The sequence below is a fragment of the Hypanus sabinus genome, chromosome X1 (assembly GCF_030144855.1).
Source record: "Hypanus sabinus isolate sHypSab1 chromosome X1, sHypSab1.hap1, whole genome shotgun sequence".
NCBI lineage: Eukaryota > Metazoa > Chordata > Chondrichthyes > Myliobatiformes > Dasyatidae > Hypanus > Hypanus sabinus.
In genome coordinates this window covers 5,323,347-5,349,900 of record NC_082738.1, presented here as the reverse complement: position 1 = coordinate 5,349,900, position 26,554 = coordinate 5,323,347, and the positions used below count along the sequence as shown (strand labels likewise).

General features: G+C 43.9%; 1 protein-coding gene across 1 annotated transcript in view; it reads left to right on the top strand.

The window, feature by feature from the left end:
- Positions 1–26,554, top strand: part of fmnl1a (formin-like 1a) — a 223,862-nt gene that overhangs the window by 176,041 nt on the left and 21,267 nt on the right. Inside the window, exons 19-23 of the mRNA XM_059955710.1 lie at positions 11,258–11,492; positions 13,630–13,698; positions 19,253–19,333; positions 20,499–20,628; positions 23,396–23,559. Of these exons, the coding sequence (XP_059811693.1) occupies positions 11,258–11,492; positions 13,630–13,698; positions 19,253–19,333; positions 20,499–20,628; positions 23,396–23,559 (679 nt within the window). The remainder of the gene's footprint in view (positions 1–11,257; positions 11,493–13,629; positions 13,699–19,252; positions 19,334–20,498; positions 20,629–23,395; positions 23,560–26,554) is intronic.

Here is a 26,554-nt window from a genome sequence, read left to right as displayed (position 1 = left end):
AGAACCCACCATTAAACATACCTTTACCTTCTCCCCCATTCTGCATTCTGCAGGATCACTCCCTCGATGATTCCCTTCTCCATTTGTCCCTCCCCACTTATCACCCTCCAGGCACTTACCCCTACAAGCAGCCAAGGTGCTACACCTGCCCATTCACCTCCTCACTTACCTCCACTCAGAGCCCCAAACAGACCTTCCGGGTGAGGCAACATGTCTCCTTCAAAGCTGTTGCAGTCATATATTGTGTTCAGTGCTCCCGATGAGGCCTCCTCTATATTGATGAGACGTCGTAAATTGGGGGACTGCATCATTGAGCACCTCCGCACCACCCCCCACAAGCAGGACTTCCTGGTGACAAAACATTTTAATTCTGATTCCCATTCCCATTCTAAGATGTCAGTCCATGGCCTCCCCCTGTGCCACGATGAGCCCACCCTCAGGGTGGAGGAGCAACACCTTATACTCCATCTGTTTCCATGAATATTGATTTCTTCCAGTTAAAAAAAATCCTTCCCTCTCCTCTTCTTCTATTCCCCACTCTTACTTCTCACATCGGCCTGCTGTCCCTCCTCCTTCACTTTCTCCTATGCTCCACACTCCTCTCCAGCCCTTTATCTTTTCCTACCCACTTGGATTTAACCTATTATCTCCAGCTAGCCTTCTTCCCCTCACCCCACCTTTTTAATCTGGTGTCTTCCCCCTTCCTTCTCAGTCCTGAAGAAGGGTCTTGGCCTGAAATGTCAACTGTTTATTCATTTCCATCGATACAGCCTAACTTGCTGAGATTCTCCAGCATTTCGTGTAAGGTTTTTTTTTAGTTTTCCAATGACACACAACCCTCAGTATTTCACCTTCGAGGCCCTCATAGAGCACAGAAACAGGCTGTGCACCCACACCATTTCCAGGAACCCCCATTTACCAGCACATTCTCCATAGTCTTCTGTGATTCTTAGTGCATTTGTCTTTATTCCAAGAGCATTGACTTGTTTATAAATCTAGTTCAGTTACTGAAGCTATTTTGACACATTTGATGCAAACACCACAGCATGCATCTTTCATGAAGTCACAGAAGCAGATCCTTCAGCCCATCTAGTCCATGCAGAACCATTGCAATGCCGAGTGCTGCATCGGGACCAGAGCTCTCTGTGCCATTCCTCCCTGCCTCCCCCCATCCACGTACCCATCAAAGTTTCTCTTAAATGTTGAAATTGAAGCCACATCCGCCACTTCCACTGACAGCTCACTCTACACTCTCACTACCCTCTGAGTGAAGTAGCTTCTTCCCCATGTTTTCCTTAAACATTTCACCTTTCACCCTTAACCTCTAGTTCCAGTCACACTCAACCTCATTGGAAAAAGCCTGCTTGCATTTACCTTATCTATACCCATCATAATTTAGTATACCTCCATGAAATATCCCCTCAGTCTTCTACCTTCTAGGGAATAAAGTCCTAACCTATTCAACTTTACCCTATACCACAGGTCTCAAGTCCCAGCAAAATCCTTGTAAACTTTCTCTGCACTCCCTCAATCTCATTGACATCTTTCCTGTAGGTAGGTGACAAAAATTGCATTCAATACTCCCATTTATGCCTCACCAACATCTTATACAATTTTAACATAACATCCTAACTCCTGTACACAGTGCCCTAATGCTCTCTGTGTAAGACCTACCCTGGTTGGTCCTCTCAAAGTGCAACACCTCATTCTTGGTGTCATCTGCAAATTCGCTGATCCAGTTTACTATATTATCATCCAGATCATTGATATAGATGACAAATGACAATGGACCCAGCACCGATCCCTGTGGCACACCACTAGTCACAGGCCTCCAGTCAGAGAGGCAACCCTCTACTACCACTCTCTGGCTCCTCCTGCAAAGCCAATGCCTAATTATGTGTGTTGCTTTAGATTTCCAGCACTTGGAGACTATCTCGTGTCAATTTACAACCTCATCGAATGCCAAGTGACTGAACCTTCTTGACCAACCTCCCATGCAGGACCTTGTCAAAAAGCTTGCTAAAGTCCATGGAGACAACATCCAAGCTTTGTTTTCATCAACTTTCTGGTAGCTTTCTTGAAAAACTCTGTGAGTTTGGTTAGACATGACATACTATGTACAATGCCATGTTGAATATCCCTATACAGTCCATGTCTATTCAAATACTTATATAACCGGTTACCTAGAATACCTTTCAATAACTTTCCAGCTACTAATATCAGGTTCTCTGGACTATAATTTCCTGGCTTATTCTTAGAGCTTCCTTAATCACTGAAACAACATTGGCTATCCTCCGATACCTCTCCTATCCCTAAGGATGTTTTAAATATCTCTGCTAGGGCCCCTGCAATTTCCACACTAGCATCCTGCAGAGTCTGAGGAAATGCTTTGTCAGGCCCTGGGGATTCATTCACCCTTATTTCCCTCAAGACAGCAAACATTTCCTCCTCTGTAATCTGCATTGGGTCCATGACGTCATTACTGCTTTGCCTTGCCTCACTTCTATAGACACTGTGTCTACCTCCCAAGTATATGCAGAAGCAAATATCCATTTAACATCTCCCCACATCTCCTTCAGTTCTACGCATATATTACCATACTGATCTTCCAGAGGTCAAATTTTGACCTTTGCAATCGTTTTGCTTTTAATATATCTGTAGAAGCCCTTAGAATTCTTCTCCTTGTATGCTGAAGCAACCTTCTGCCTTCTTTAAGCCCTCTCGATTTCCTTAAGTGTTCTCTTGCATTTTTTATACTCTTCAGGTATCTCATTTGTTCCTTCCTGCCTATACCCGATATGCATCTCCTCCTTTTTCTTAACCAGGACCTCTCAAAAATCAAGGCTCCCTAAACCTGTTATCCTTGCCTTTTTATTCGACAGAAACATGCAAACTTTGTATTCTCAAAATTTCACCTTAGAAGTACTTGCACTTACCAAGTACATGTTTGCCAAAAAAATTACCTGTCCCAATCCACACTTGGCCACATCCTTTCCAATATCATCAAAATTGGCCTTTCTCCCATTTAGAATCTCAACCCGAGAACCAGACCTATCTTTTTTGCATATTTACTTTGAAGTTAATGGCATTGTGGTCAGTAGATCCAACATGAACCCTTACACTAACCTCTGTCACCTGCCCCATCTCGTTGCCTCATAGGAGTTCTAGTATCACATTCTCTCTAGTTTGGACCTCTATGTACTGATTACATTCCTGAACACATTTGACAAACTCTTTCCCACCCAGCCTTTTTACAGTATGGGGGGTCCCAATCAATGTCTGGTGAGTTAAAATCACATACGATCACAGCCTTATGGTTGATGCAACAGTCTGTGATTTCTCTACAAATTTGCTTCACATGGGCTGTTGTGTTGTTTATAATATAATCCCATTAATGTGGTTATCCCTTCCTTGTTCCTCAGTTCTACCCATAAAGCCTTAAGAGATGAGCTCTCCAGTCTGTCCTGACTGAGCAGTACTGTAACTTTTTCCCTGACTGGTAATGCCATGCCCCTCCTTTAATTCTTCCCACTCTATCACGTATAAAACAACTGAACCCCAGGACAGTGAGCTGCCAGTCCTGCCCCTCCTACAACCAAGTCTCAATAACAGCTACAATGTCATAATTCGATGTGCTGATCAATACCCTAAGCTCATCCGCCTTTCCTACAATCTTCCTTGCATTGAAATCTACACAGCTCAGAACATTAATCCCATTGTGCTCAAACATTTGATTCACCTTTGTATGTGTGTAGGCTTAACTTCTTATTCAATAAACTCTCCACCATCTGTTCTGGTTCCCATCCCCCTGCAACTCTACTTTACATCCCACCACCAGTGCAGCACTAACTGCTAGGATATTTGTTCTCCTCCAGTTCAGGTGCAAACTGTCCTGTTGTCCCTTCTGTACAGGCTCCACCTTCCTTGGAAGAGATCCTGATGATAAAAAAATTGTACGCCCTCCTTCCTGCACCAACTCCTTAGCCACATGTTAAACTGCATAATCTTCCTAGTTCTAGCCACACTAGCACTTGGCACAGTTAACAATCCTGAGATCACAATCCTAGAAGTCCTGTCCTTTAACTTAGCACCTAACTCCCTGAACTCACTTTATAGGACCTCGTCACCCATCCTACCCATGTCATTGGTACCTACATGGACCACGACCTCAGGCTGTTCACCCTCCCACTTAAGAATGCTGAGGATTTGATCTGAGATATCCCTGACACTGGCACCCAGGAAGCAACATACCATCTGAGAATCTTGTTCTCGTCCCCAGACCTCTGTTCTGTTCCCCCAACCAACGAATCCCCTATCACCACACAACATATATCACACACAGCACGTAAGCCAAAATATTATGCTATAATTAAGTCAATAAAATATAATTCAAAATGTATGTAGTGAAGCACAGCACAGGTAAACAGTAAACAGCGTGCTGACTAGTGACAAGACCTTGGAGGTGGCAGGGTATTCATTAGTCTCACAGCCTGAGGGAGGAAGCTGTTACCCAGTCTGACAATCCCAGTCCTGATGCTCCTGTACCTCCTTCCTAATGATATTAAATCAAAGAGATTGTGGGATGGGTGGGTAGGAATGATCAACAATGCCTTGAGCCTTTCATCTACAACACTCCCAGTAAGTGTCACAAATAGGGGTGAAGGAGACCCCAATGATCCACACGGTGGATTTTACTGTCCTCTGTAGGGTCTTGCATCACAGAACGACGCAGCCAGACAGGACTCTCTCGATGGTGCTCCTGTAGAAAGTTGTTAGAATGGGAGCAGGGAGCCTTGCACGCCTCAGTCTCCTCAGAAAGTGTAGACACTGCTGTGCCTTCTTGACTCATGAGGAGGTGTTAGATCGTCCGTTTTGTGCACACCAAGGAACTTTGTGCTCTTCACTCTCTCCACAGCAGAGCCATTGGAGAGTGGGTGACCTGAGCCTTGCTGAGCCCACGATCACTTCTTTTATCCTGTCCACGTTGAGACTCAGGTTGTTGTTCTCACACCATTTGACAACCCTCTCTCCCTCTCTCTGTATGCCGACTCATCATTGTTGCTGATGAGGCCAGCCACTGTGGTATCGATGATGTGGTTTCAGCTGGAGCTGGCAGTACAGTTGTAAGTCAGCAGGGTGAACAGCCGTGGGCTGAGCATACAGTCTTGGGGGGGGGGGGGGCACCAATGCTCAGCGTGATGGAGGTTGAAATGTTGTTGCCAACCCAGACTGACTTGGGTCTTTCCATCAAGGAGTCCAGGATCCAGTTACAGAGAGAGGTGTTGAGTCCCAACGAGGACAATTTAAGATGGTGGTAAACGCCAAGCTGAATTTGATGAACAGCATTCTGGCACACAAGGTATCATTTTCTAGGTGGGACAGGACAGAGAGGAGGGCTGAGGCTAAGGCATCATCAGTGGCCAGTTTGAGCGGTAGGAGAACCGGTCCAAAGTGATCCATTACCAGCCACTCCAAGCACTTCATGATTGTTGAAGTCAACACTGGGCAGTAATCATTGGGCACTGGAATGATGGTGGCTGCCTTGAAGCCTGCTGGGACAGTGGACTGTTTCAGAGAGATATTAAAGATGTCTGTTAAGACCTCTGTTAGCTGGGCCACACCGTCCCTCACTACCTGACCCGGTATGTTGTCCAGCTCAGCAGCTTTGCATGGGTTTACCCTGACTAGGGTCCTCTTCAGCTTGGCTGTGGTCAGACAGGGTGCCAGTATCTCAGGAAGAGAGGGTTCTTTCCTTGATGTCACATCATTCAACTGGTCAAATCGTGCATCGAAAGTATTCAGCCCATCAGGAAGGGAGGTGTCACTGTCGTTGACACACAGGGTGGACTTGTAATCAGGTATGGTTTGTAGACCTCGCCTCACGTCCCTGGTGTCTGTAAATTTTCTGTGTGTACTCATGCTTTGCCTTCCTGATGCCACGGGACAGTGTGGCTCTTGCTGACCTTGGAGACGTCCTGTCCCCTGACCTGAACCTAACCCTAAGCTGTGCAGGAGCCTCGGCAGTCAGCCATGGTAGTGTAGTGTTTAATCTCAGCAACATCCTAAATGCCCTTTCCTATGTAGCCAGTCACCGATCCTGCATATTCATCAATATTGACGTGACGATCATAGGCAGCCTCCTCCCTGAATATGCTCCAGTGCGTGGTAGGTGGCACCTTCTGACCAGGTCCTGATCTCGCTGTGAACTGGTTTGACTCGTTTAACCAGTGGTCTGTACGCAAAGTGAATATGCAGCCCGGGTATCCGAGGTGAGGGAAGGGGGGCAGGGGGGTGGGGGTGAGGCAGCCTTATGCATTCTATGAACATTGGTGTAAACCAGGTGTGATGTATTCTCTCGTCCGGTTGCCAAGTTGACATCTGGCAGAACTTTGGCAGGACTGTTTTTAAGTGATTGAAGTCACCAGTAACAATGAAGACACCATCAGGGTGAGTGGCCGAGGGGTTGCAGATTGCACCCTGGAGATCCTGCAGCACCAGCACAGGGGGTGGGGAGATACTGTAGGCAGCAATAATCACAATGGCAGTGAACTTCCTCGGTAAGTAGAAAGGCCTGCAGTTCATTAAAAACTACCTGCAGTCAGCAGTGGGTCATTACTACCGAGGCGCTCGCACACCAGTTCTTATTCGATGAATAAGAATATATCAGTTCGATGAATTGAATGTGCAGATAGTTATTAATGAATATGATATAGTTGGGATCACAGAGACATGGCTCCAGGGTGACCAAGGATGGGAGCTCAACATCCAGGGATATTCAATATTCAGGAGGGATAGACAGGAAAGAAAAGGAGGTGGGGTAGCATTGCTGGTTAGAGAGGAGATTAACGCAATAAAAAGGAAGGACATTAGCCTGGAGGATGTGGAATCAATATGAGTAGAGCTGCATAACACTAAGGGGCAGAAAACGCTGGTGGGAGTTGTGTACAGGCCACCTAACAGTAGTAGTGAGGTTAGGGATGGCATTAAACAGGAAATTACAAATGCGTGCAATAAAGGAACAATAGTTATAATGGGAGACTTCAATCTACATATAGATTGGGTGAACCAAATTGGTAAGGGTGCTGAGGAAGAGGATTTCTTGGAATGTATGCGGGATGGTTTTCTGAACCAACATGTCGAGGAACCAACTAGAGAGCAGGCCATTCTAGATTGGGTATTGAGCAATGAGGAAGAGTTAGTTAGCAATCTTGTCGTGCGAGGCCCCTTGCGTAAGAGTGACCATAATATGGTGGAATTCATTAAGATGGAGAGTGACATAGTTAATTCAGAAACAAAGGTTCTGAACTTAAAGAAGGGTAACTTTGAAGGTATGAGACATGAATTAGCTAAGATAGACTGGCAAATGATACTTAAAGGGTTGACGGTGGATATGCAATGGCAAGCATTTAAAGATTGCATGGATGAACTACAACAATTGTTCATCCCAGTTTGGCAAAAGAATAAACCAGGGAAGGTAGTGCACCCGTGGCTGACAAGGGAAATTAGGGATAGTATCAAGTCCAAAGAAGAAACATAGAAATTAGCAAAAAAAAGCGGCACACCTGAGGACTGGGAGAAATTCAGAGACCAGCAGAGGAGGACAAAGGGCTTAATTAGGAAAGGGAAAAAAGATTATGAGAGAAAGCTGGCAGGGAACATAAAAACTGACTGTAAAAGCTTTTATAGGTACGTGAAAAGAAAAAGATTGGTCAAGACAATTGTAGGTCCTTTACAGTCAGAAACAGGTGAATTGATCATAGGGAACAAAGACATGGCAGACCAATTGAATAACTACTTTGGTTCTGTCTTCACTAAGAAGGACATAAATAATTTTCCGGAAATAATAAGGGACCGGGGGTCCAGTGAGATGGAGGAACTGAGGGAAATATATGTTAGTAGGGAAGTGGTGTTAGGTAAATTGAAGGGATTAAAGGCAGATAAATCCCCAGGGCCAGATGGTCTGCATCCCAGAGTGCTTAAGGAAGTAGCCCAAGAAATAGTGGCAAATAGTGGCATTAATGATAATTTTTCAAAACTCCTTAGATTCTGGATTAGTTCCTGAGGATTGGAGGGTGGCTAATGTAACCCCACTTTTTAAAAAAGGAGGGAGAGAGAAACCAGGGAATTATAGACCGGTTAGTCTGACATCGATGGTGAGGAAAATGCTAGAGTCGGTTATCAAAGATGTGATAACAGCACATTCGGAAAGAGGTGAAATCATCGGACAAAGTCAGCATGGATTTGTGAAAGGAAAATCATGTCTGACGAATCTTATAGAATATTTTGAAGATGTAACTAGTAGAGTGGATAGGGGAGAGCCAGTGGATGAGGTATATTTAGATTTTCAAAAGGCTTTTGACAAGGTCCCACACAGGAGATTAGTGTGCAAACTTAAAGCACACAGTATTGGGGGTATGGTATTGATGTGGATAGAGAATTGGTTGGCAGACAGGAAGCAAAGAGTGGGAGTAAACAGGACCTTTTCAGAATGGCAGGCAGTGACTAGTGGGGTATCGCAAGGCTCAGTGCTGGGACCCCAGTTGTTTACAATATATATTAATGATTTAGACAAGGGAATTAAATGCAGCATCTCCAAGTTTGCAGATGACACGAAGCTGGGTGGCAGTGTTAGCTGTGAGGAGGATGCTAAGAGGATGCAGGGTGACTTGGATAGGTTAGGTGAGTGGGCAAATTCATGGCAGATGCAATTTAATGTGGATAAATGTGACATTATCCACTTTGGTTGCAAGAACAGGAAAACAGATTATTATGTGAACGGTGGCTGATTAGGAAAAGGGGAGGTGCAACAAGACCTGGGTGTCATTGTACACCAGTCATTGAAGGTGGGCATGCAGGTACAGCAGGCAGTGAAAAAGGCAAATGGTATGTTGGCATTCATAGCAAAAGGATTTGAGTACAGGAGCAGGGAGGTTCTACTGCAGTTGTACAAGGCCTTGGTGAGACCGCACCTAGAGTATTGTGTGCAGTTTTGGTCCCCTAATCTGAGGAAAGACATTCTTGCCATAGAGGGAGTACAGAGAAGGTTCACCAGATTGATTCCTGGGATGGCAGGACTTTCATATGAAGAAAGATTGGATCGACTAGGCTTATACTCACTGGAATTTAGAAGATTGAGGGGGGATCTTATTGAAACGTATAAAATTCTAAAGGGATTGGACAGGCTGGATGCAGGAAGATTGTTTCTGATGTTGGGGAAGTCGAGAACAAGGGGTCACAGTTTAAGGATAAAGGGGAAGCCTTTTAGGACCAAGATAAGGAAAAACTTCTTCACACAGAGAGTGGTGAATCTGTGGAATTCTCTGCCACAGGAAACAGTTGAGGCCTGTTCATTGGCTATATTTAAGAGGAAGTTAGATATGGTCCTTGTGGCTAAAGGGATCAGGGGGTATGGAGAGAAAGCAGGTACAGGGTTCTGAGTTGGATGATCAGCCATGATCATACTGAATGGTGGTGCAGGCTCGAAGGGCCGAATGGCCTACTCCTGCACCTATGTTCTATGTTTCTATTGACACACAGACCTCTTCTATGGGCCTTGGCAGAGGTCACAGCATTTACGTCCGCATAAAAGGAGATTAGGCCTTCTAAATGGACGGCCGAGTCTGTAGGGGTGTACTGGAGCCACATTTCTGCCAGAACGAGTGTGCAGCAGTCCCTCGTCTTCTGCTGATTCCGATGCAGATACAGGTAATCCAGCTTTGTTTTTCACATCATTTGGGTGTTAGGGAGTAGAATCGTCGGGAGTGCGGGTCTGCAGGCATGCGCTTTAAGTCTCGCTTTAATACCGGCGCATTTACCGCGCTTCTGGATTTCAGCGCAACCCTTCCGATGGTTTCTTCCCCAAAGGAGTGTCGTAGACCGTACAGAGCGATATCCTGCTCCCTGCGTTGGTCTGTAACTGTGCAGCACCTTCATTATTCCGCTCGCTAGCGAAGTAGACTTGCAGATTTTAGTATTCAATATGAACAACAGTTTTTCTTGATCATAGAAAAGATGAACAGTCCAAGGAATTTCACTATTGGCTGGATCCAGAGTGGCCTCTTTGTCCATGCGCGCAGTCATCTTGATTTATTCAGTGCCCCCTCTATGCAATCCAATGTATCCTCGGAACTGTGGCGCGCAAAATGTGCCGAACACCCCTGTTCGCTTCTTTTAAACTCACTCTCCCCTCTACGCAATCTAATTTCTCCTCAGAAACTCACGCGCAAAATTTGCCAACTGCACTCACGGGTTCTTTTAAACTCACTCTCCTTCTACACAGTTCAATGTCTCCTCGGGAACTGTGGTGCGCAAAAATGTGCCAACTGCATTCGCGGATTCTTTTAAACTCACTCTCCCTCTACGCTAATCCAACGTCCCCTCGGAAACTGACGCGCAAAATGTGCTGACTGCCCCTCGCTGGCTTCTTCTGAACTCTCTCTCCTTCTACACAAACCTCTGGAACTGTGGCGCGCAAAGAGTGCCAGCTGCCCCCCCCCCCCCGCTGGCTTCTTTTAAATTCACTTTCCCTCTGCATAACACAATGTCTCCTCGGAATCTGGCGCGCAAAATGTGGCAAAATGTGCCAACCGCACTCGCTGGTTCTTTGAAACTCACTCTCCTCCTACGCAATCCAATGTAGCCTCGGGAACTGTGGCGCGCAAAATATGCCGACTGGCCCCTGCTGGCCTCTTTTAAATTCACTTTCTCTCTATAGTACAGTGTCTCCTCGGAAATTGGCGCGCAAAATGTGCCAACTGCACTCGCTGGTTCTTTTAAACTCACTCTCCCTCTACGCTATCCAATGTCTCCTCGGGAACTGTGGTGCGCAAAATGTGTCAAATGCACTCGCGGGTTCTTTTAAACTCACTCTCCCTCTACGCTATCCAATGTCTCCTCGGGAACTGTGGTGCGCAAAATGTGTCAAATGCACTCGCGGGTTCTTTTAAACTCACTCTCCTTCTACACAATCCGATGTCTCCTCGGAAACTGTGACGCATAAAATGTGCTGAATGCCCCTTGCTGGCTTCTTTTCAACTCACTCTCCCGCTTCATAATCCAACGTCTCCTCGGAAACTGTGGCGCGCAAAATGTGCTTTCCAGTGCCACTAATTTTGCTAGCTATGCTCTGCGCAGAGCTGGATGCTCATTCCTGCCGTGCCTTGCCCTTTGTGTAAATGCAATGTTTCCTTGCGTGTGATCAGCCTATCCTGTGCCGTCCAACCCTGTGACTAAAATGCCTCTTTTCCCAAATGCCCAGCTTCGACATGCAGTCACTCAACTTGGATTTCATGGAGCTCCTGACCCGTTTCGTGCCAACCGATTACGAGCGTAAATTGCTGCAGCGGTACGAGGCAGACAAGAAGCCGCTGGAGGACCTGGCCGAGGAAGACCGCTTCATGATCAAGTTCAGCAAGATCCCAAAACTCACCGATCGGATGAAAATTATGACCTTTATGGGAAACTTCAACGACAATCTGCAGCTGCTGTTGCCGGTGAGCACTCGAACCCTGACCTGAGGTTGAGAGAGAGAGAAAGAGAAAGCATTAGCCCTCAGTAAAATATTGGCTGTTCTGTAAGCAAACTCCCCACACCCATCTTTCTCCTCTATACCCCTGGTTTAAAAAGTCAGAATGCCACTGATGCTGGGAATCTGAAATAGTATAACAAAATTCCAAAATACTCACTTGTTTAGGCAGCATGTGTGGAGAGAGTCAGAGACAAAGATGCTGGAATCTGGAACAATTAACAGTCTGCTGAAGGAGCTCAATAGGTGAATGTGGGGAAATTGATTTGTTGATGTTTCAGGTTGGATTTTGATGTAAGTAATACTGACTGTCCATTACACTGCTGGCGTCTAGAGCAACGATGAAGCTCCTCCATTTCTGGCAGTATTCAGGGCTTCCTTCATTGTGTCACAAACTTCCTCTGGGTTTTCTCTACTGTCAGTCAGGCAAATCCCAGGTGGAGACTCCGGAATACCATTGCACACAGATGTAGACAGACTCTTTGTTGTTGTTTCTGCAACAGTTTTGTTTAACCAGTCAGGGTTGTTAGCCCTGAGCTGAACCCCCAAACCTGAAGGACAGGTGGACCACCCTTAGACAGACCTTTTGAACTGATTAGCATGGGTGACCCAAGCAGGGGCCAAAGCATAAAGCCCTGACTCCTGATAGCATAGCTCCCTGCATCACTGAGGCATGCAAGCCTCCAAACTATGACAAGGTTGTGGTCCTCTTGGAGAGCTGATGTAAGGTTTTGACCTAAAACATTGACAGTTCTTCCCCATTCCCCACCCCCACCCCTCCCCACATAGCCACACACACAAAAGTGCTGCTTGACGTGCTAAGTTCCACTAGCAGATTGTTATCGTAGAGAAACAGATTTTAGGTTTTAGGTCCAAGACCCTTCATCACAGAGGTTGTCTGTCCTACAGAGTGTTTCCTGTATTTTTTTGTCCTATTTTAAACAAGCAGCTGTCAATCTCTGATTTGAATGAACAGTTGATTTAACATTATTTGCTATTTATGGAAATTTTGGAATATAATTTAAGGTTGCAACATTTTTTCTGAACAGAAGTGTTTCCTAGGGTGCCACGTTAGTGTGGTGGTTAGCCAGACACTATTAGAGCTTGGGGCATTAGAGTTCAATCCCGGCACGCTCTGCAGTGTATGGCCCGTGGATGTGTGGATTTCCTGTGGGTGCTCCAGTTTCCTCCCATAGTCCAAACACATACTGGTTGGTAGGTTAATTGGTCGTTGTAAGTTGTCCCATGGTTAGGTTAGGGTTAAGTCAGGGGGTTGCTGAGCAGCATGGCTCAAAGGGTCGGGAGGGCCTAATCTGTGTTGTATCTTCAAAATAAACAAACAATTTGATTCCTAAAATTTCTACCCCTCGATTCCAGTCTCCAAATCAGCAGGAAGGCATCCTGTCTTTCTGATTTGGTTAATCATCACAGTATCTGAAAAAATTAGATCTAGTTTATTCCCAGCCTTCCAAAGTGTGGGGCAATCACTGTTTGCAATATAATCCTTGAAGCATAAGTATTGCACTATAAATATATGAGAACCCTCAGCGCTCACCATATCCCTCATCATACAGTACATGATGCAGAACTGAACATAATACTCCAGATAGAACCCAAAAAGGGATTTATGAAGCCATCGGTAACTTTTAGTCCATCTCTTGGTCCTCCAGTGAATGCTTCCAACTCCTGAATCTAACTCTGCATCAGTACATGAGTACTTTTCTTTAATATTAAGTAATCAAAGTTAAACAACTTTAATTCAGTGGTCTTCCAAGTACAGTAAAAACCTTCAACCTAATCAAGATTTTTTTTTGCGGGGGGGGGGGGGGGGAATTTCCAGGATGACCTTTGTTCTGATTTGACAAAAAAGTCATCCTTTTATATCCTCTTAAATTTCTTAACATGAAAAATGTCATTGAAAATTAAAATCTCTGTACAAACATTGGAAGATTGTAATGCTGCTGGTGTGATACCAAGTCCTTTTGCTGCCAGTGGCTGGAGGAGAACGTTTGTTTTTGAGCCTCCTGTTTAAACTTGGGCTCCTGATGGGTTCAATCATGATTTGTTCAGTATCTTAATGATTGTTTTAATCATGTTTTCTACAGCAACTAAATGCAATTATTGCTGCATCGATGTCCATCAAGTCATCGGTGAAACTGAAGAAAATCCTGGAGGTAAGATTTTTGTGGGAGTGAGTTATCTGTGAGATGAGTGTAGGAGGCACCTTTCCAATGGCAAAAGGGTAAAGTGAAGAATGGATAAAATTATACCATGAACACCACCGCAAATGTTCAGATTTTTAGCTCCACTGAATTCACCATGGGTGGCGGGGAGGAGCTACGTCTCTACCAAAGGAGGTGCAAGGTGCTCCTTCACTCTGCTAGCCTACAGATCACCCTTGGGTAAAGGGTAGTGCCTGCTTAGGCCCCAGATCAGGGTCACGTAAAGCCATGGGAGCAGGTGGTGGATGGTCGTATGAGCAGCTAATGCCTATCACAAGTCATGGCTATGCAACCACTGACACCAGGCAGACAATCTCTGAAGATTATTGATAATGGCTGGGGTCACCCGTCTTGTAAGGACACTGTCCAGGAGAAGGCAATGGCAAACTACTTCTGTAGAAAAATTTGCCAAGAACAATCATGATCAAAGACCATGATCACACATGTGAATCGACACGGCACATCATGATGATCAGAATCAGAGTCAGGTTTAATATCATATAACCATATAACAATTACAGCACGGAAACAGGCCATCTCAGCCCTTCTAGTCCATGCTGAATGCTTACTCTCACCTAGTCCCACCGACCTGCACTCAGCCCATCACCCTGCATTCCTTTCCTGTCCATATACCTATCCAATTTTACTTTAAATAACAATACCGAACCTGCCTCTACCACTTCTACTGGAAGCTCGTTCCACACAGCAACCACTCTCCTGAGTAAAGAAGTTCCCCCTCGTGTTACCCTTAAACTTTTGCCCCTTAACTCTCAACTCAAAATATCACTGGAATATATTATGAAATTTGATGCTTTAGCAGTAGCAGTACATTGTAATACACGATAATAGGAAAAACGTAAATTACAGTAAGTGTGTGTGTATGTATATATGTATGTGTGCGTGTGTGTGTGTGTCTGTATATATATATATATATATACGTATGTTAAATAATAGTGCAAAAATAGAAATTTTAAAAATTAGTGAGTTAATGTTTCATCTTCTCTTATAGCACCAAACACATAGTGTGTACAACCAGACTCAAGGGCAGATTCTATCCCACTATTATCAAATTCCTGAATGGATCTTTCATATACGAAAGGTTCTAGATCTCCCAATCTGCATAACCGTGGCCGGCACTGCACCTTCTCTGTAGCTACATACAGTATTCTGTATTCTGTTACCTTTTACTGCCTTGATGTACTTGTGTATAGTACTCTGAATGGTACACAAGCAAAGCCTTTCCACGATATTTCAGTGCATATGACAATAATAAACCAATAGCACTAATATTCACTCAAACTCCAGGACAATTTGTTGAAGTAAGGAAAATCTCTTCAGTCAAAGCAGCACGCTGGTGTTTAACACAGATTCCAAAGCTAAACCAATAGTTGATGATACTGCCTCACTGTCATTGGGGAGTGAATCAACACCTAAAGAAGTCTCGTCACAGAGCAGAGAATGCTTCTGAGGGGAATAGGGAAAGTATAAGCAAGAGTGGACACCACTCTCCACACAGTACGTGTACTGAGAATGACCCCAGGTCACTGGGATTCTGGGCTAACTCATGGGCCAGTATCACACATGCAGCTCAGTGATGACCAGTGGTACACAATTTAATTCTAAATGGAGCTCCAATAAATAATTTAAGTGATCTGGCCATTGAACTGCAGATCCTGTGTGTAAGTTCACAATGTGACAGATGCAGACCTTTTAGATGAAGATTCAGTCCTGAACCCTTTCAGATGAGCTGCTGGTTTTATAGTGAGTGGACAGAAAAGGTTAAAGGTTTCAGGCAATGGTGCAGTAACTGTGTGCTGCATGAGCTGTGCAGGATAGACAACAGCTGCTTTAAGGTGGGCTGTGGAGGTCAGTATGTGCTCAGGCCACTTCCAAGTTAAACTGAAAATGATCACCATTAGGGGTCAGTGTGCACTGATCACCATTTATATGTAATTTGAACCCAAAATTCTGTGCGGTAGATTCATGTTGGCCATTAGGTTTAAAAGCTGCTTTATATTCGTGTGAACACAAAATTATTTGGCTGTTGGCTAGAATCAGACTGCACAACATTGTGGCAAAGAGCTTAACAAAATCCCTTAATGTACTGGACTAACCTCTCCTTTAAAATTATAGAGAGAAGAGTTTTTTTAATATCACTGTGTCTTTACCTTATGTATTCCCTGCACTCTACTGCAGCCCCAGCAGCAGGTTCCCTTTCTCAGTCCTTCTCTCCCTGGACTTGATGCATGTTCTCAGCTCCCTCTCCAGCTTATTCTTTACTTTTCCCATTGTTACAATTCAGTTCTACTTTCCATCGTTCTTCCTGCTGCACATTGAAATTTCATTTTAAACCACTCCATGTTCTCATCTATGGGAAGGAACCTCAGACTCTATGACCATATTTGTATCTTCAGCTGCTCCTCTAATCCATTCATTAGCCTCCCTGATGCTGCCATTGTTTCCCTGCACCATTGTCCCCTGGCGACATCCAGTCTATCTTGATTCTCTCACAAATCCTATATCTTCCTATCATGTCCCCATTCGCCCATACTTTACTCCCACATCCATATCTAAAGATTACTTCCCCGATCCTTCTTGACCTCCTCTCCTCTTTCTTATCCCCACTTCCCCAGTTCAGCCCTATCCTTCAGTATCACCCTCCCAATCTTCTCCCCATACACTACCGTCTCACCAGTAACTCTCTCCCTAGAACCTCCCATCACCTCCTTGAAGGCATAGCGAATCTAGAGTTCTATAATTCCAAATATCTGTCATTTAAAAGTTGAAGTTGTGTTAAAACTGTTTGAAAATTGTGGTTAACATTGTGCCCAATGTGAGCAGTGGAGCATGACGGTTCACTTGGCCTGTGTTATCCAGGGGGTGCCCATAGCTGGGATCTCCTGTGATTACGAGGTCTCCCTCCTGGGAAACCTTCCAGTGAAGTAAATTACTCTCCACGCTTGAGACTTCAGTAAATTGACCCAGATGCCCCCAGCCCGGAGTCACTACACACCAGCCCCCAATACATGAATTTCTCACCTTGCTTCCCTCCAGAATCCAGTTCCTTTGCCCAAGTTCCCTGATCCTTTTCCTGTCAAGTGCTGACCTTCTCCGATCCCTTCCATAAAGGGCAGTCAAGTGTTCATATTTTGTAATGACACTGTAATTCATGCAGATTCTATGACCAATCCCATATTCCCATCTATATCACTTGAACTATTCTCTGCACCACCTCGGTCATCTTCTTTCCACTCGCCCACTCTGAGCAGTCATTTAGAGCTGCTGTCAGCCAGTCGTGGATGTGGGAGGAAAGTAAAGGGCTGGTGGAGATCCATGCAAACTCTGCAATTACTGGAGCTGGGAGTTAACTGTACTACCTGCTGCTCAATGAAGCCTTCCTTCCCCCCACCACTGGTACTGGACACCAGTGCATTCTCTGCCAGCCTTGTACCTGAGTTGCATCTGGACTTTGATGTGTTGGAAGGGCAAACAAAGCAGTTCAGTGTACCTGGGTCAATGTAACACACACTCACAGCAACACTGGAACTTCAGTTCCATTTTCTGAGCAGGTTAAACACTTATATTGCTCTTTGAAGGGTAAAATGTCACCGTCCAGTGTCTAGATTTGCACACATATTGATAAAGCTTTATATTGAGTTCACTAGAATTGAATTTCAGACATACTAATGCACAATCACTACACTGTTGCGCATTTAACAGTAACAAGAGAGGACCATTTCTGTCTCTAGATACTTTCAGGTGTGGCACCATTTCAAAGTGTCCTGATCAGTTCAAGTTTATTATCATTCAACCGTGCACCTGTATACATCCAAATGAGACAATATTCCTCCTGACCAAGGTGCACAACACAGTACATATAGCTCTCACGCAACTCTATAAGTAATATTACCACAAATAAATTAACAAATAATAAGGCGCATATATGTCACAAGTTAAAAAGTAAACAGTATAATGCTACTGGCACTTCATGCAGTACTGTACAAAAGTCTTAGGTAATGATAAAACTGGCTCTGATATGGGTCTCTATTGTGGACTGAGAGTGGGAAGGGGGCAGGGAGAGGGGAATCATGGTTGGGGAAAAGGGGAAGGGAGAGGGAGGGAGTGGGAAGCAGTAGAGAGACATTCTGTAATGATCAATAAACCAATTGTTTGGAATCAAATTACCTCACCTGGTGTCTCAGGGCTGGCTGTGTCTGCAATTTCTCCCCTCTCTGGCATTCCTCCTCTGCCACCTGCCCCACACCCCTCCCTTGGTGCTCCACCCTCACCATTCCCAACATCCTTCTCTCCCACCAGATTTACAAACTTGCTTTCTGCTCCGCATTGACAGACTCTGTGCAAAAGTCAAAGGTCAAAAGCTATACATATGTGCACACTACTGTAGTTGATGAGACCTGGCTGGTGTTGGGGAGTTCATTCACCTTGTGGCCTGATGGAAAAAGCTGTTTCCCATCCTGACAATCCTTGTCCTAATGCTATAGTACCTCCTGTCTGACGGTAGGGAGTCAAAGAGATTGATGGATGGGAGGGATCGTTGACAGATGCTAAGGGCCCTGTGTATGTGACACTCCTGATAAATATCTCTAATAGGTTGAAGAGAGCCCCCAACAATCCTCTTAGCAGTCCTTGTGATCGATTCGCAAATCAGTCACGTCAGTGCATCTTGTGGAACTGTGGCATGTTCAATGTCCTGACTGGCAGCATGGTTACTTTGATCAGAAGGGCAGTCCCCAGAATATTGCATACCACACCTGCATCAACAAATCAAGCTGCAGATCAAGTACTCTGAGGGCTGGGACCCCCAGGCACTTTTGGTGAGAACAGACCAGTAAGATTGGCAGGTTACATCCCCAAAGACCAAGAAGTTAATCAAAATTGATTGGGAGAGATTAATTTCCAGGTATTGACCAGGCTGATATTGAGATTTCAAAGATAACTCTTGTTGATTGTGTTTACAAAACCCAACACTCTAACTTAATTCCATGTGCCACAATTTCACAATATTTGATGCTGGTTTCTAGCTTTCTAGGTGAAATGCAGAAGTTACACAATTCCAATCTAGTGGTTGTGCCAAACTGAGATAATTTGCTTTGAATTTATAAACACAAGAGATTCTGCAGATACTGGAATCCAGAGTAACACAAACAAAATGCTGGAGGAGCTCAGCAGGTCAGGTAGCATCAATGGAAAGGAAAAAAGAGTCAGTGTTTCAGGCCAAGACCCTTCATTGTGTTGCTTTGAATTTACCCTGTGCTAAGATAATTTTATCCTATCTTCTTGAAATGATTTGAATTAGTAACAGTGGGTTTCTAATTGAGTGCCAATGTGAAATGAAATCTGCCTTTGTGTTAACCTGCAAATTGCTGGTCAGTGTGTGATCTTGATAATATCAAAACAGATATTTCAGTACTTAACTTCAGATTTATGATCCCTTTGGTAAAAAAATTGTCATTGACAAGCCAATTTAATCTGTTCTTTCCTGCAGATAATTTTAGCATTTGGAAACTACATGAATAGCAGTAAGAAAGGAGCTGTTTATGGCTTTCGACTGCAGAGCCTTGACTTGGTAAGGGTTTGAGAAATGTTTAATAATTAGCCCAATATAATTTTAGATCTTTAAAAAATCTTTTGAATGGGTTCATTAGAAACGAAAGAATTGGTTGTTGATTTCAGAAGGAGTAGCGGACTGCACGACCCCATCTACATCGGTGCTGCGCAGGTGGAACAGGTCAAAAGCTTTAAGTTCCTCGGGGTGAATATCACAAATGACCTGACTTGATCTAACCAAGTAGAGTCCACTGCCAAGAAAGCCCACCAGTGCCTTTACTTCCTGAGAAAGTGGAAGAAATTTGGCCTGTCCCCTAAAACCCTCACTAATTTTTATAGGTGCACCGTAGGAAGCATTCTTCTAGGGTGCATCACAACCTGGTATGGACATTGTCCTGTCCAAGACCAGAGGAAGCTGCAGAAGATCGTGAACCTAGCCCAGCACATCACACAAACCAATCTTCCATCCTTGGACTCAATTTACACCACACGTTGTCGGAGCAGTGCCGCCAGGATAATCAAGGACACGACCCACCCAGCCAACACACTTTTTGTCCCTCTTCCCTCCGGGAGAAGGTTCAGGAGCATGAAGATACGTACGGCCAGATTTGGGAACAGCTTCTTTCCAACTGTGATAAGACTGCTGAATGGATCCTGACCCGGATCTGGGCCGTACCTTCCAAATATCCGGACCTGACTTACACTACCTTACTTTCCCTTTTCTATTTTCTAATTATGATTTATAATTTAAATTTTTATTATATTTACTTTGGTTTGTACTTCAGGGAGCACGAAGCGCAGAATCAAATATTGCTGTGATGATTGTACACTCTAGTATCAATTGTTTGGTGACAATAAAGTATTTGTATTTGTTATAATCAGCAAATTCATTTTAATGTTTATCAGGCTTAAACACAAGTTCAACTAACTTTGTTGTGACTTTGCCAACACTGGATGCCATTGGACATCATTCTTGTTAGAATGGTCTCAGACTATAGTTTGTGCTGAGTTGGTTTTAAAAGGTCATTGTCCATGAAATGGGCAGTGACGTTTTGATATATTGCAGGCTGTACCAATGTGTTGGGATTGACATGATGTAGGTTCTCTTGCCTTGTAATTATGTGTCATAAATGAACTAATGCAGCTGTGTTAATAGTAATTGCTCTGTCCCCATTCACTTTCAGCTTCTTGAAACCAAGTCAACGGATCGAAAACAGACTCTAATGAACTACATTGTGGATATAATTCAGAAAAAATATCCTGAACTCAATACCTTTCACACCGAGTTGTTGTTTGTGGAGAAAGCTGGTGCAGGTATTAAGGTTGAGTGTAAACTGAGAGGAATATTAATTGTGCTTTTTGCTGCTAGTTTATTATGGGAGAGCAGTGATTAGGTTACAACATGTACACCTTACAGGTATATGCGAGGAGCGGTGGTGTTGGGGGATCAGCAATTACGTTACACCAGGAGATTGGGTACAGCATTGTGGGAGGAGATATCATGTTTAGGTTACACAGGTACACAAGGGGGAATCAGTGTTTAAGTTGCACCAGATACACTGGGGGAGCAATGATTAGGTTGCACTGGATACACTGGGGGAGCAGTGATTAGGTTGCACTGGATACACTGGGGGAGCAGTGATTAGGTTACACAAGGAACAATGATAATGGGGCAGTGAATACGTTGCACTGGGGCACAGCGATTTGAGTGTACCTGGGGGAATGGTGATTACAGTGCGCCAGAATGAATGTAATAGTGAACAAAAATGCAGGTACTGGTGTTACGAACCCCTTAACTGGGTCACTTACCAGCAAAGATAGAGAGGTCCGTTGAAGTCTGATAGTACTATTTTTAGCAGTATTTATTAATAAAAATACACAAAAATAATATCAATGCAAACATACAAATAATATACGTTGTCAATACTAAATCTAAAAGCGCGGGTATAATAATAATCAATAAGAAATAGCTCTATGGTTGTCTAGGGGATAATGTATTGTCCGATGGAAATATAAAAGTCACTGTTAGTTCGTTCAAGCTGCAGCGTTTTGGGGTTGAGAGAGAGACGGGTTAAACTTGCCCAGTTCTTTGATGGTGCCAATCCTTCGAGTCTTTTGGGGGTTGGTTTCCCCGTTGTCAGCTAAAAGCCGTTTTTCCGTGGTAAGGGCACCGGTTTCCGGGGCAAAATGGAACCGAACGCACGTGGCCTCCCACCAGCTTCCGCTATTATGGGATCACGAGCGTTTCTTCTGGTGCATCTGAGGGGCTGTTCCCACAGACCCTCTTTTATCCTGACTCACAGGATCTCAGATGTCAGTCAGGTTGGGGGTGATGCAATCCCTCCCTCAACCAGCCCACTTTGCCTGAGGGCTTCCATGTAGCACGGTATTGCAATACACAAGTTCATCTTCAAGGGACGATGGCCATGTCCCGTAGCTTTATATCGCCGGGGGAACGAGACATTCTGCACGTCTCTCTCTCATTTCCTGGGTCTCCTGACCCAAATCAATAGTGATCTTGCAATTCTCACAAAGGAGGGGGCTACCCTGCACCCTTAGGCCCCTCAGAGCTGTGATACATGCATAACACTGGAAATCCAAAATGTAAACCAAAACTATAGGAAACACTCAGCTAGTCGGGCAGTATCATTACCCAGAGAATCAAAGTTAACATTTCAGGTACATAATCATTTGTCAGAACTAATGGAATGCTGAGCCAAATGCTAAATTACACCAGTGATACTCAAGTGAAAAGGAAACAGATTACATCAGTAATACATTGGTGAAAGATCAGAGAAGGGCAAATAAAACCCAATAAATTTTCCATGAGTTAGCTGTAATTTTGAAAGCCAGTTTCTGAGTGTGCTTGGGTAGTTACAATATTTGTATAATATTTCTGATTCTTTCTCCATTGCTGCTTTTGACATGATTGATCACAGTTTCTCCCAGTGCTGCTCCTCCATTCTCTGATGGGTGGAACAGCCCTCAGCTCTTTGCATTTTTATCCAAAAACATCAAATTTGCTGAACCATCGTGGTACAGCACAGAAGCAACTCTTTTAGCCCATTAATTGTGCACCCATCTACACCAATCCCAATTTATTCTCATATTCCCATCAACTCCCCCAGATTTTACCACTCATTTTTTTTATCATTGATGTTCCTAGGAGTGAACCCATACGCTTAAGGGAGAACATGCAAGCTCCACAAAGACAGCACTAAACACCAGTTAAAGGCCAGGTTGTTGGACCTGTGCAAAATTACCAGCTTGTCTCTATGTAGTTTCTGCAACCTTCTGCCTGGTGTCACTGTCAGCATTCCAGAGGGACTTGTCCTTTTTTAATTCCCTGACTTCCTCTTATATCTCCGCTGATCTTCACTCACATTCTCTCTTACCTTTCTGTGTAACTAGAGGATATTCCTCTTGTCTTCTCACCATCCAGGGGCCACCTCAACATGATTGATCTCTAACTCAGCTTATCTACCTCTGAAGCTCTTCATCTACTTTTTTTAAAGCTGCAAATTATTCCAATAATCTGGCTGGATTTTCATTATCCCTTTTTCATCCAAAGCCTCTGACCACAACCTTAAGGGATCACCTTTACCCATTACTGCTGTATGTGTGGGGTCCTAATATACTAATGCCTTGATTTCAAAATCTTCATCCTTCTTGACTTCCCCTCACCCTATGGCTATAAATCCTGCCAGACTTACATCCCTCCATGATATCATTGTTCAGCTAACTCTGCATCCCTTATTTTTATTCCTTGCAAGCTGCCCTTACACTGACATGACCATAATGTCAGCAATTGTCTCATTGACCTTCTCAGCATTTCTGTCTCCCTGTGGTCCTCTTTGCATGCTCAACTATCCCCCTTTGTGGGTTAGTTGAATGTTTTGAGATGTTTTGCTGCATAAAAGGTGCTGTTCAATGCAAGTTGTTGCCTGTTGAAGAATCAATACATTTTTATCACTGTTTCAGATCCCCAGAGCTTGTACCAGGCACTGTAACAAGAATACTTCATGGTTAAAGCATGCACAATTTTTCAGAGCAGTTTTCCCATTTCTTTTCTCCGCTGCAGTGTCACTTGACAATGTTATTCAGGATGTGCGGTCATTACAGCAGGGGATGGAACTCACCCGGAAGACGTTCATGGTTCAGGATACCAGCTTAATCCTGAAGGAGTTCATGAGCACCAACTCTGAGAAAGTGGACAACTTAATGAAGGACAGCAAAACTGCACAGGTGGGTGTCAGTCCCCTCCCTCGAGAGAGATCCTTAAGCTCTCAACTAAAGAAATATGCTAGTTCATCTTCTGTGCAGATCAAGGACATTCCAGGTTCAGTCCTTGGTACAGCTATGGATGGGGAACAAGGAGATTGCCAATTGGGGTTCAGAAGCTTTTGAGTTACAATGTGATTGAAATAGAGCAGAGGTCTGGCTGAGGACAGCTCGAAGTTCATATTTAATTTATTATCAAAGTACATACATGTCACCATATACAATCCTGAGATTTGTTTTCTTGAGGGCATGCTTAGTAATGAAGCATAATAGAATCAATGAAAGACCACACTGAACAGGATAGACAAACAACTAATGTGGAAAAGACAACAAACTGTGCAAATACAAAAGAAAATAAATTAATAATAACAAATAAGTAAGCTATAAATATCAAGAACATGAGATGAAGAGTCCTTGAAAGTGAGTCCTTTAGGTTGTGGAAATAGTTTAGTGATGGATGAGTGAATTTATCCACTCTAGTTCAAGAGTCTGATGGCTGAAGGATAATAACTGTTCATCTGTCAGTGTCAGCTTCATCTGACAAGCCTTTCCAAGATTAAGGCCTATTACACAAAATATTCTATGTTCTTCACCTACTGTGCTCAGCATGTGTGGTTAAAATCCCAAATTGCCTTTCAGAAGTTTCTGCTGTGTGCTTTCCAACTATCTCCATCATGATGTGCTGTGTCCATGTTCCCCACCTGATACCCCATAAAGACACACACTCAATGTTTCTTGCCCACCGCCTTCAATTTTCTGAATGGACAATGAATCTATGAACACTACCTCAGTATTTTTCCTCTCTCTTTCTGCACTACTTATTTATTTTAATTTACTTACCATAAGACATAGGAGCAGAATTAGGTCATTTGGCCCATCAAGACTGCGCCACCATTCAATCATGGCTGATTCTTTTCTCCCCTCCTCAGCCCCACTCCCCAGCCTTCTCCCTGTAACCTTTGATGTCAAGAAACTATCAAGTTCTGCCTTAAATACACCCAATGACCTGGTCTCCACAGCTGCCTGCCGTAATAAATTCCACAAATTCACCACCCTCTGGCTAAAGAAATTTCTTCGCTTCTCTGTTTTAAATGCCCCTCTAATCTAAGGCTGTGCCATCTTGTTCTAGACTCCCCCACCATGGGCAACATCCTTCTCACATCTACTCTGACTAGGCCTTTCAACATTTGAAAGGTTTCAATGAGATCCCCCCTCATCCTTCTGAATTCCAGTGAGTACAGACCCAGAGCCATCAAACATTCCTCATATGATAACCCTTTCATTCCCGGAATCATCCTTGTGAACCTCCTCTGAACCCTTTCCAATGCCACAGCATCTTTTTTTAGATGAGGAGCCCAAAACTGTTCACAATACTCAAGGTGAGGCCTCACCAGTGCCTTATAAAACCTCAGCATCACATCCCTGCTCTTGTATTCTGGATCTCTTGAAATGAATGCTAACGTTGCATTTGCCTTCCTCACCACTGACTCGATCTGCAAGTTAACCTTTAGGGTGTTCGGCACAAGGACTCCCAAGTCTCCTTGCATCTCAGATTTTTGGATTTTCTCCCCATTTTGAAAATAGTCTGCACATTTACTTCTACCAAAGTACGCGACCATGCATTTTCTAATATTGTATTTCATTTGCCACTTTCTAGCCTATTCTCCTAATTGGTCTAAGTCCTTCTGCAGCCTACCTGTTTCCTCAACACTACCTGCCCCTCCACCAATCTTCATATCATCAGCATACTTGGCAACAAAGCCATCTATTCCATCCTCTAAATCATTGATATACAGCATAAAAAGAAGTGGTCCCAACACCGAACCCTGCGGAACCCCACTACTCACTGGCAGCCAACCAGAAAAGGATCCTTTTATTCCCACTCACTGCCTCCTACCAATCAAACAATGCTCTAACCATGTTAGACCATGGGCTCTAAACATGTCAAGCAGCCTCACATGTGGGCACCTTGTCAAAGGCCTTCTGAAAGTCCACTGCATCCCCTTTATCTGTCCTACATGTAATCTCCTTAAAGAATTCCAACAGGTTCGTCAGGCAGGATTTTCGCTGAAGGAAACCATGCTGACTTTGCCCTATCATGTACTGTGTCACCAAGTCCATCACCTCATCCTTGTGTGCTGTGTCTACTTTGCCACTTGATACCCCATACCATATACTTAATTACAAAGAGTATATATTAAAAATACATATAGTAATTTATAGTTTTTACTATTCTATAATGTAATGTACTGCTGTTGCAAAACAACAACTTCCATGATATACTGTATGTCAGTGATATTCTAATTTAAGGTGCACATCAGTAAGGTGATGGACTTTTACCCACTTGCCTGGGTAAGTGCACTGCCATCTACCCTCTAGAGCAGTGATGTCAAACTCAAGGCCCGCGGGCCATATCCAACCCGGCATACAATTATATCCGGCCCGGGAGATCATTTTAGATAGATCTATTATTTTAATTATTAATGGCCTGGCGATATGAAGCCTATGATTGTAAGTTAATACCAATCATAAAAATAATGCTTGCTCAGCAGTCTTCTTCATAAGAAACAGAATTTGTGAAGTGAAACACTTTGTAGTTATAGCAGAGACTGAGACACATGAGAACAGGCTGAAAAAACGGAGGCAATGAAAGCTGCGTTCGCACGCGCCCAACTGATCCGGCCCGCATGAAGCTGCATTTTGCCCAATCCGGCCCGTGACCTAAAATGAGTTTGACACCCCTGCTCTAGAGGTTCAACACCATCCAGGACAATGTAGCCCTTTTATTTCTCATCCTATTAACCAATCAACCCCTTTTCACATGTATTCCCACCATCATGGATCATAGAGACTGCACTGTGTGTACTATCCAACAGCACCTTCCAGAAATCAACCTTTACCGCAACGAAATACAGAAGACATCAAACAATAGGGACTATTTGGATGCCCCACGATTTGT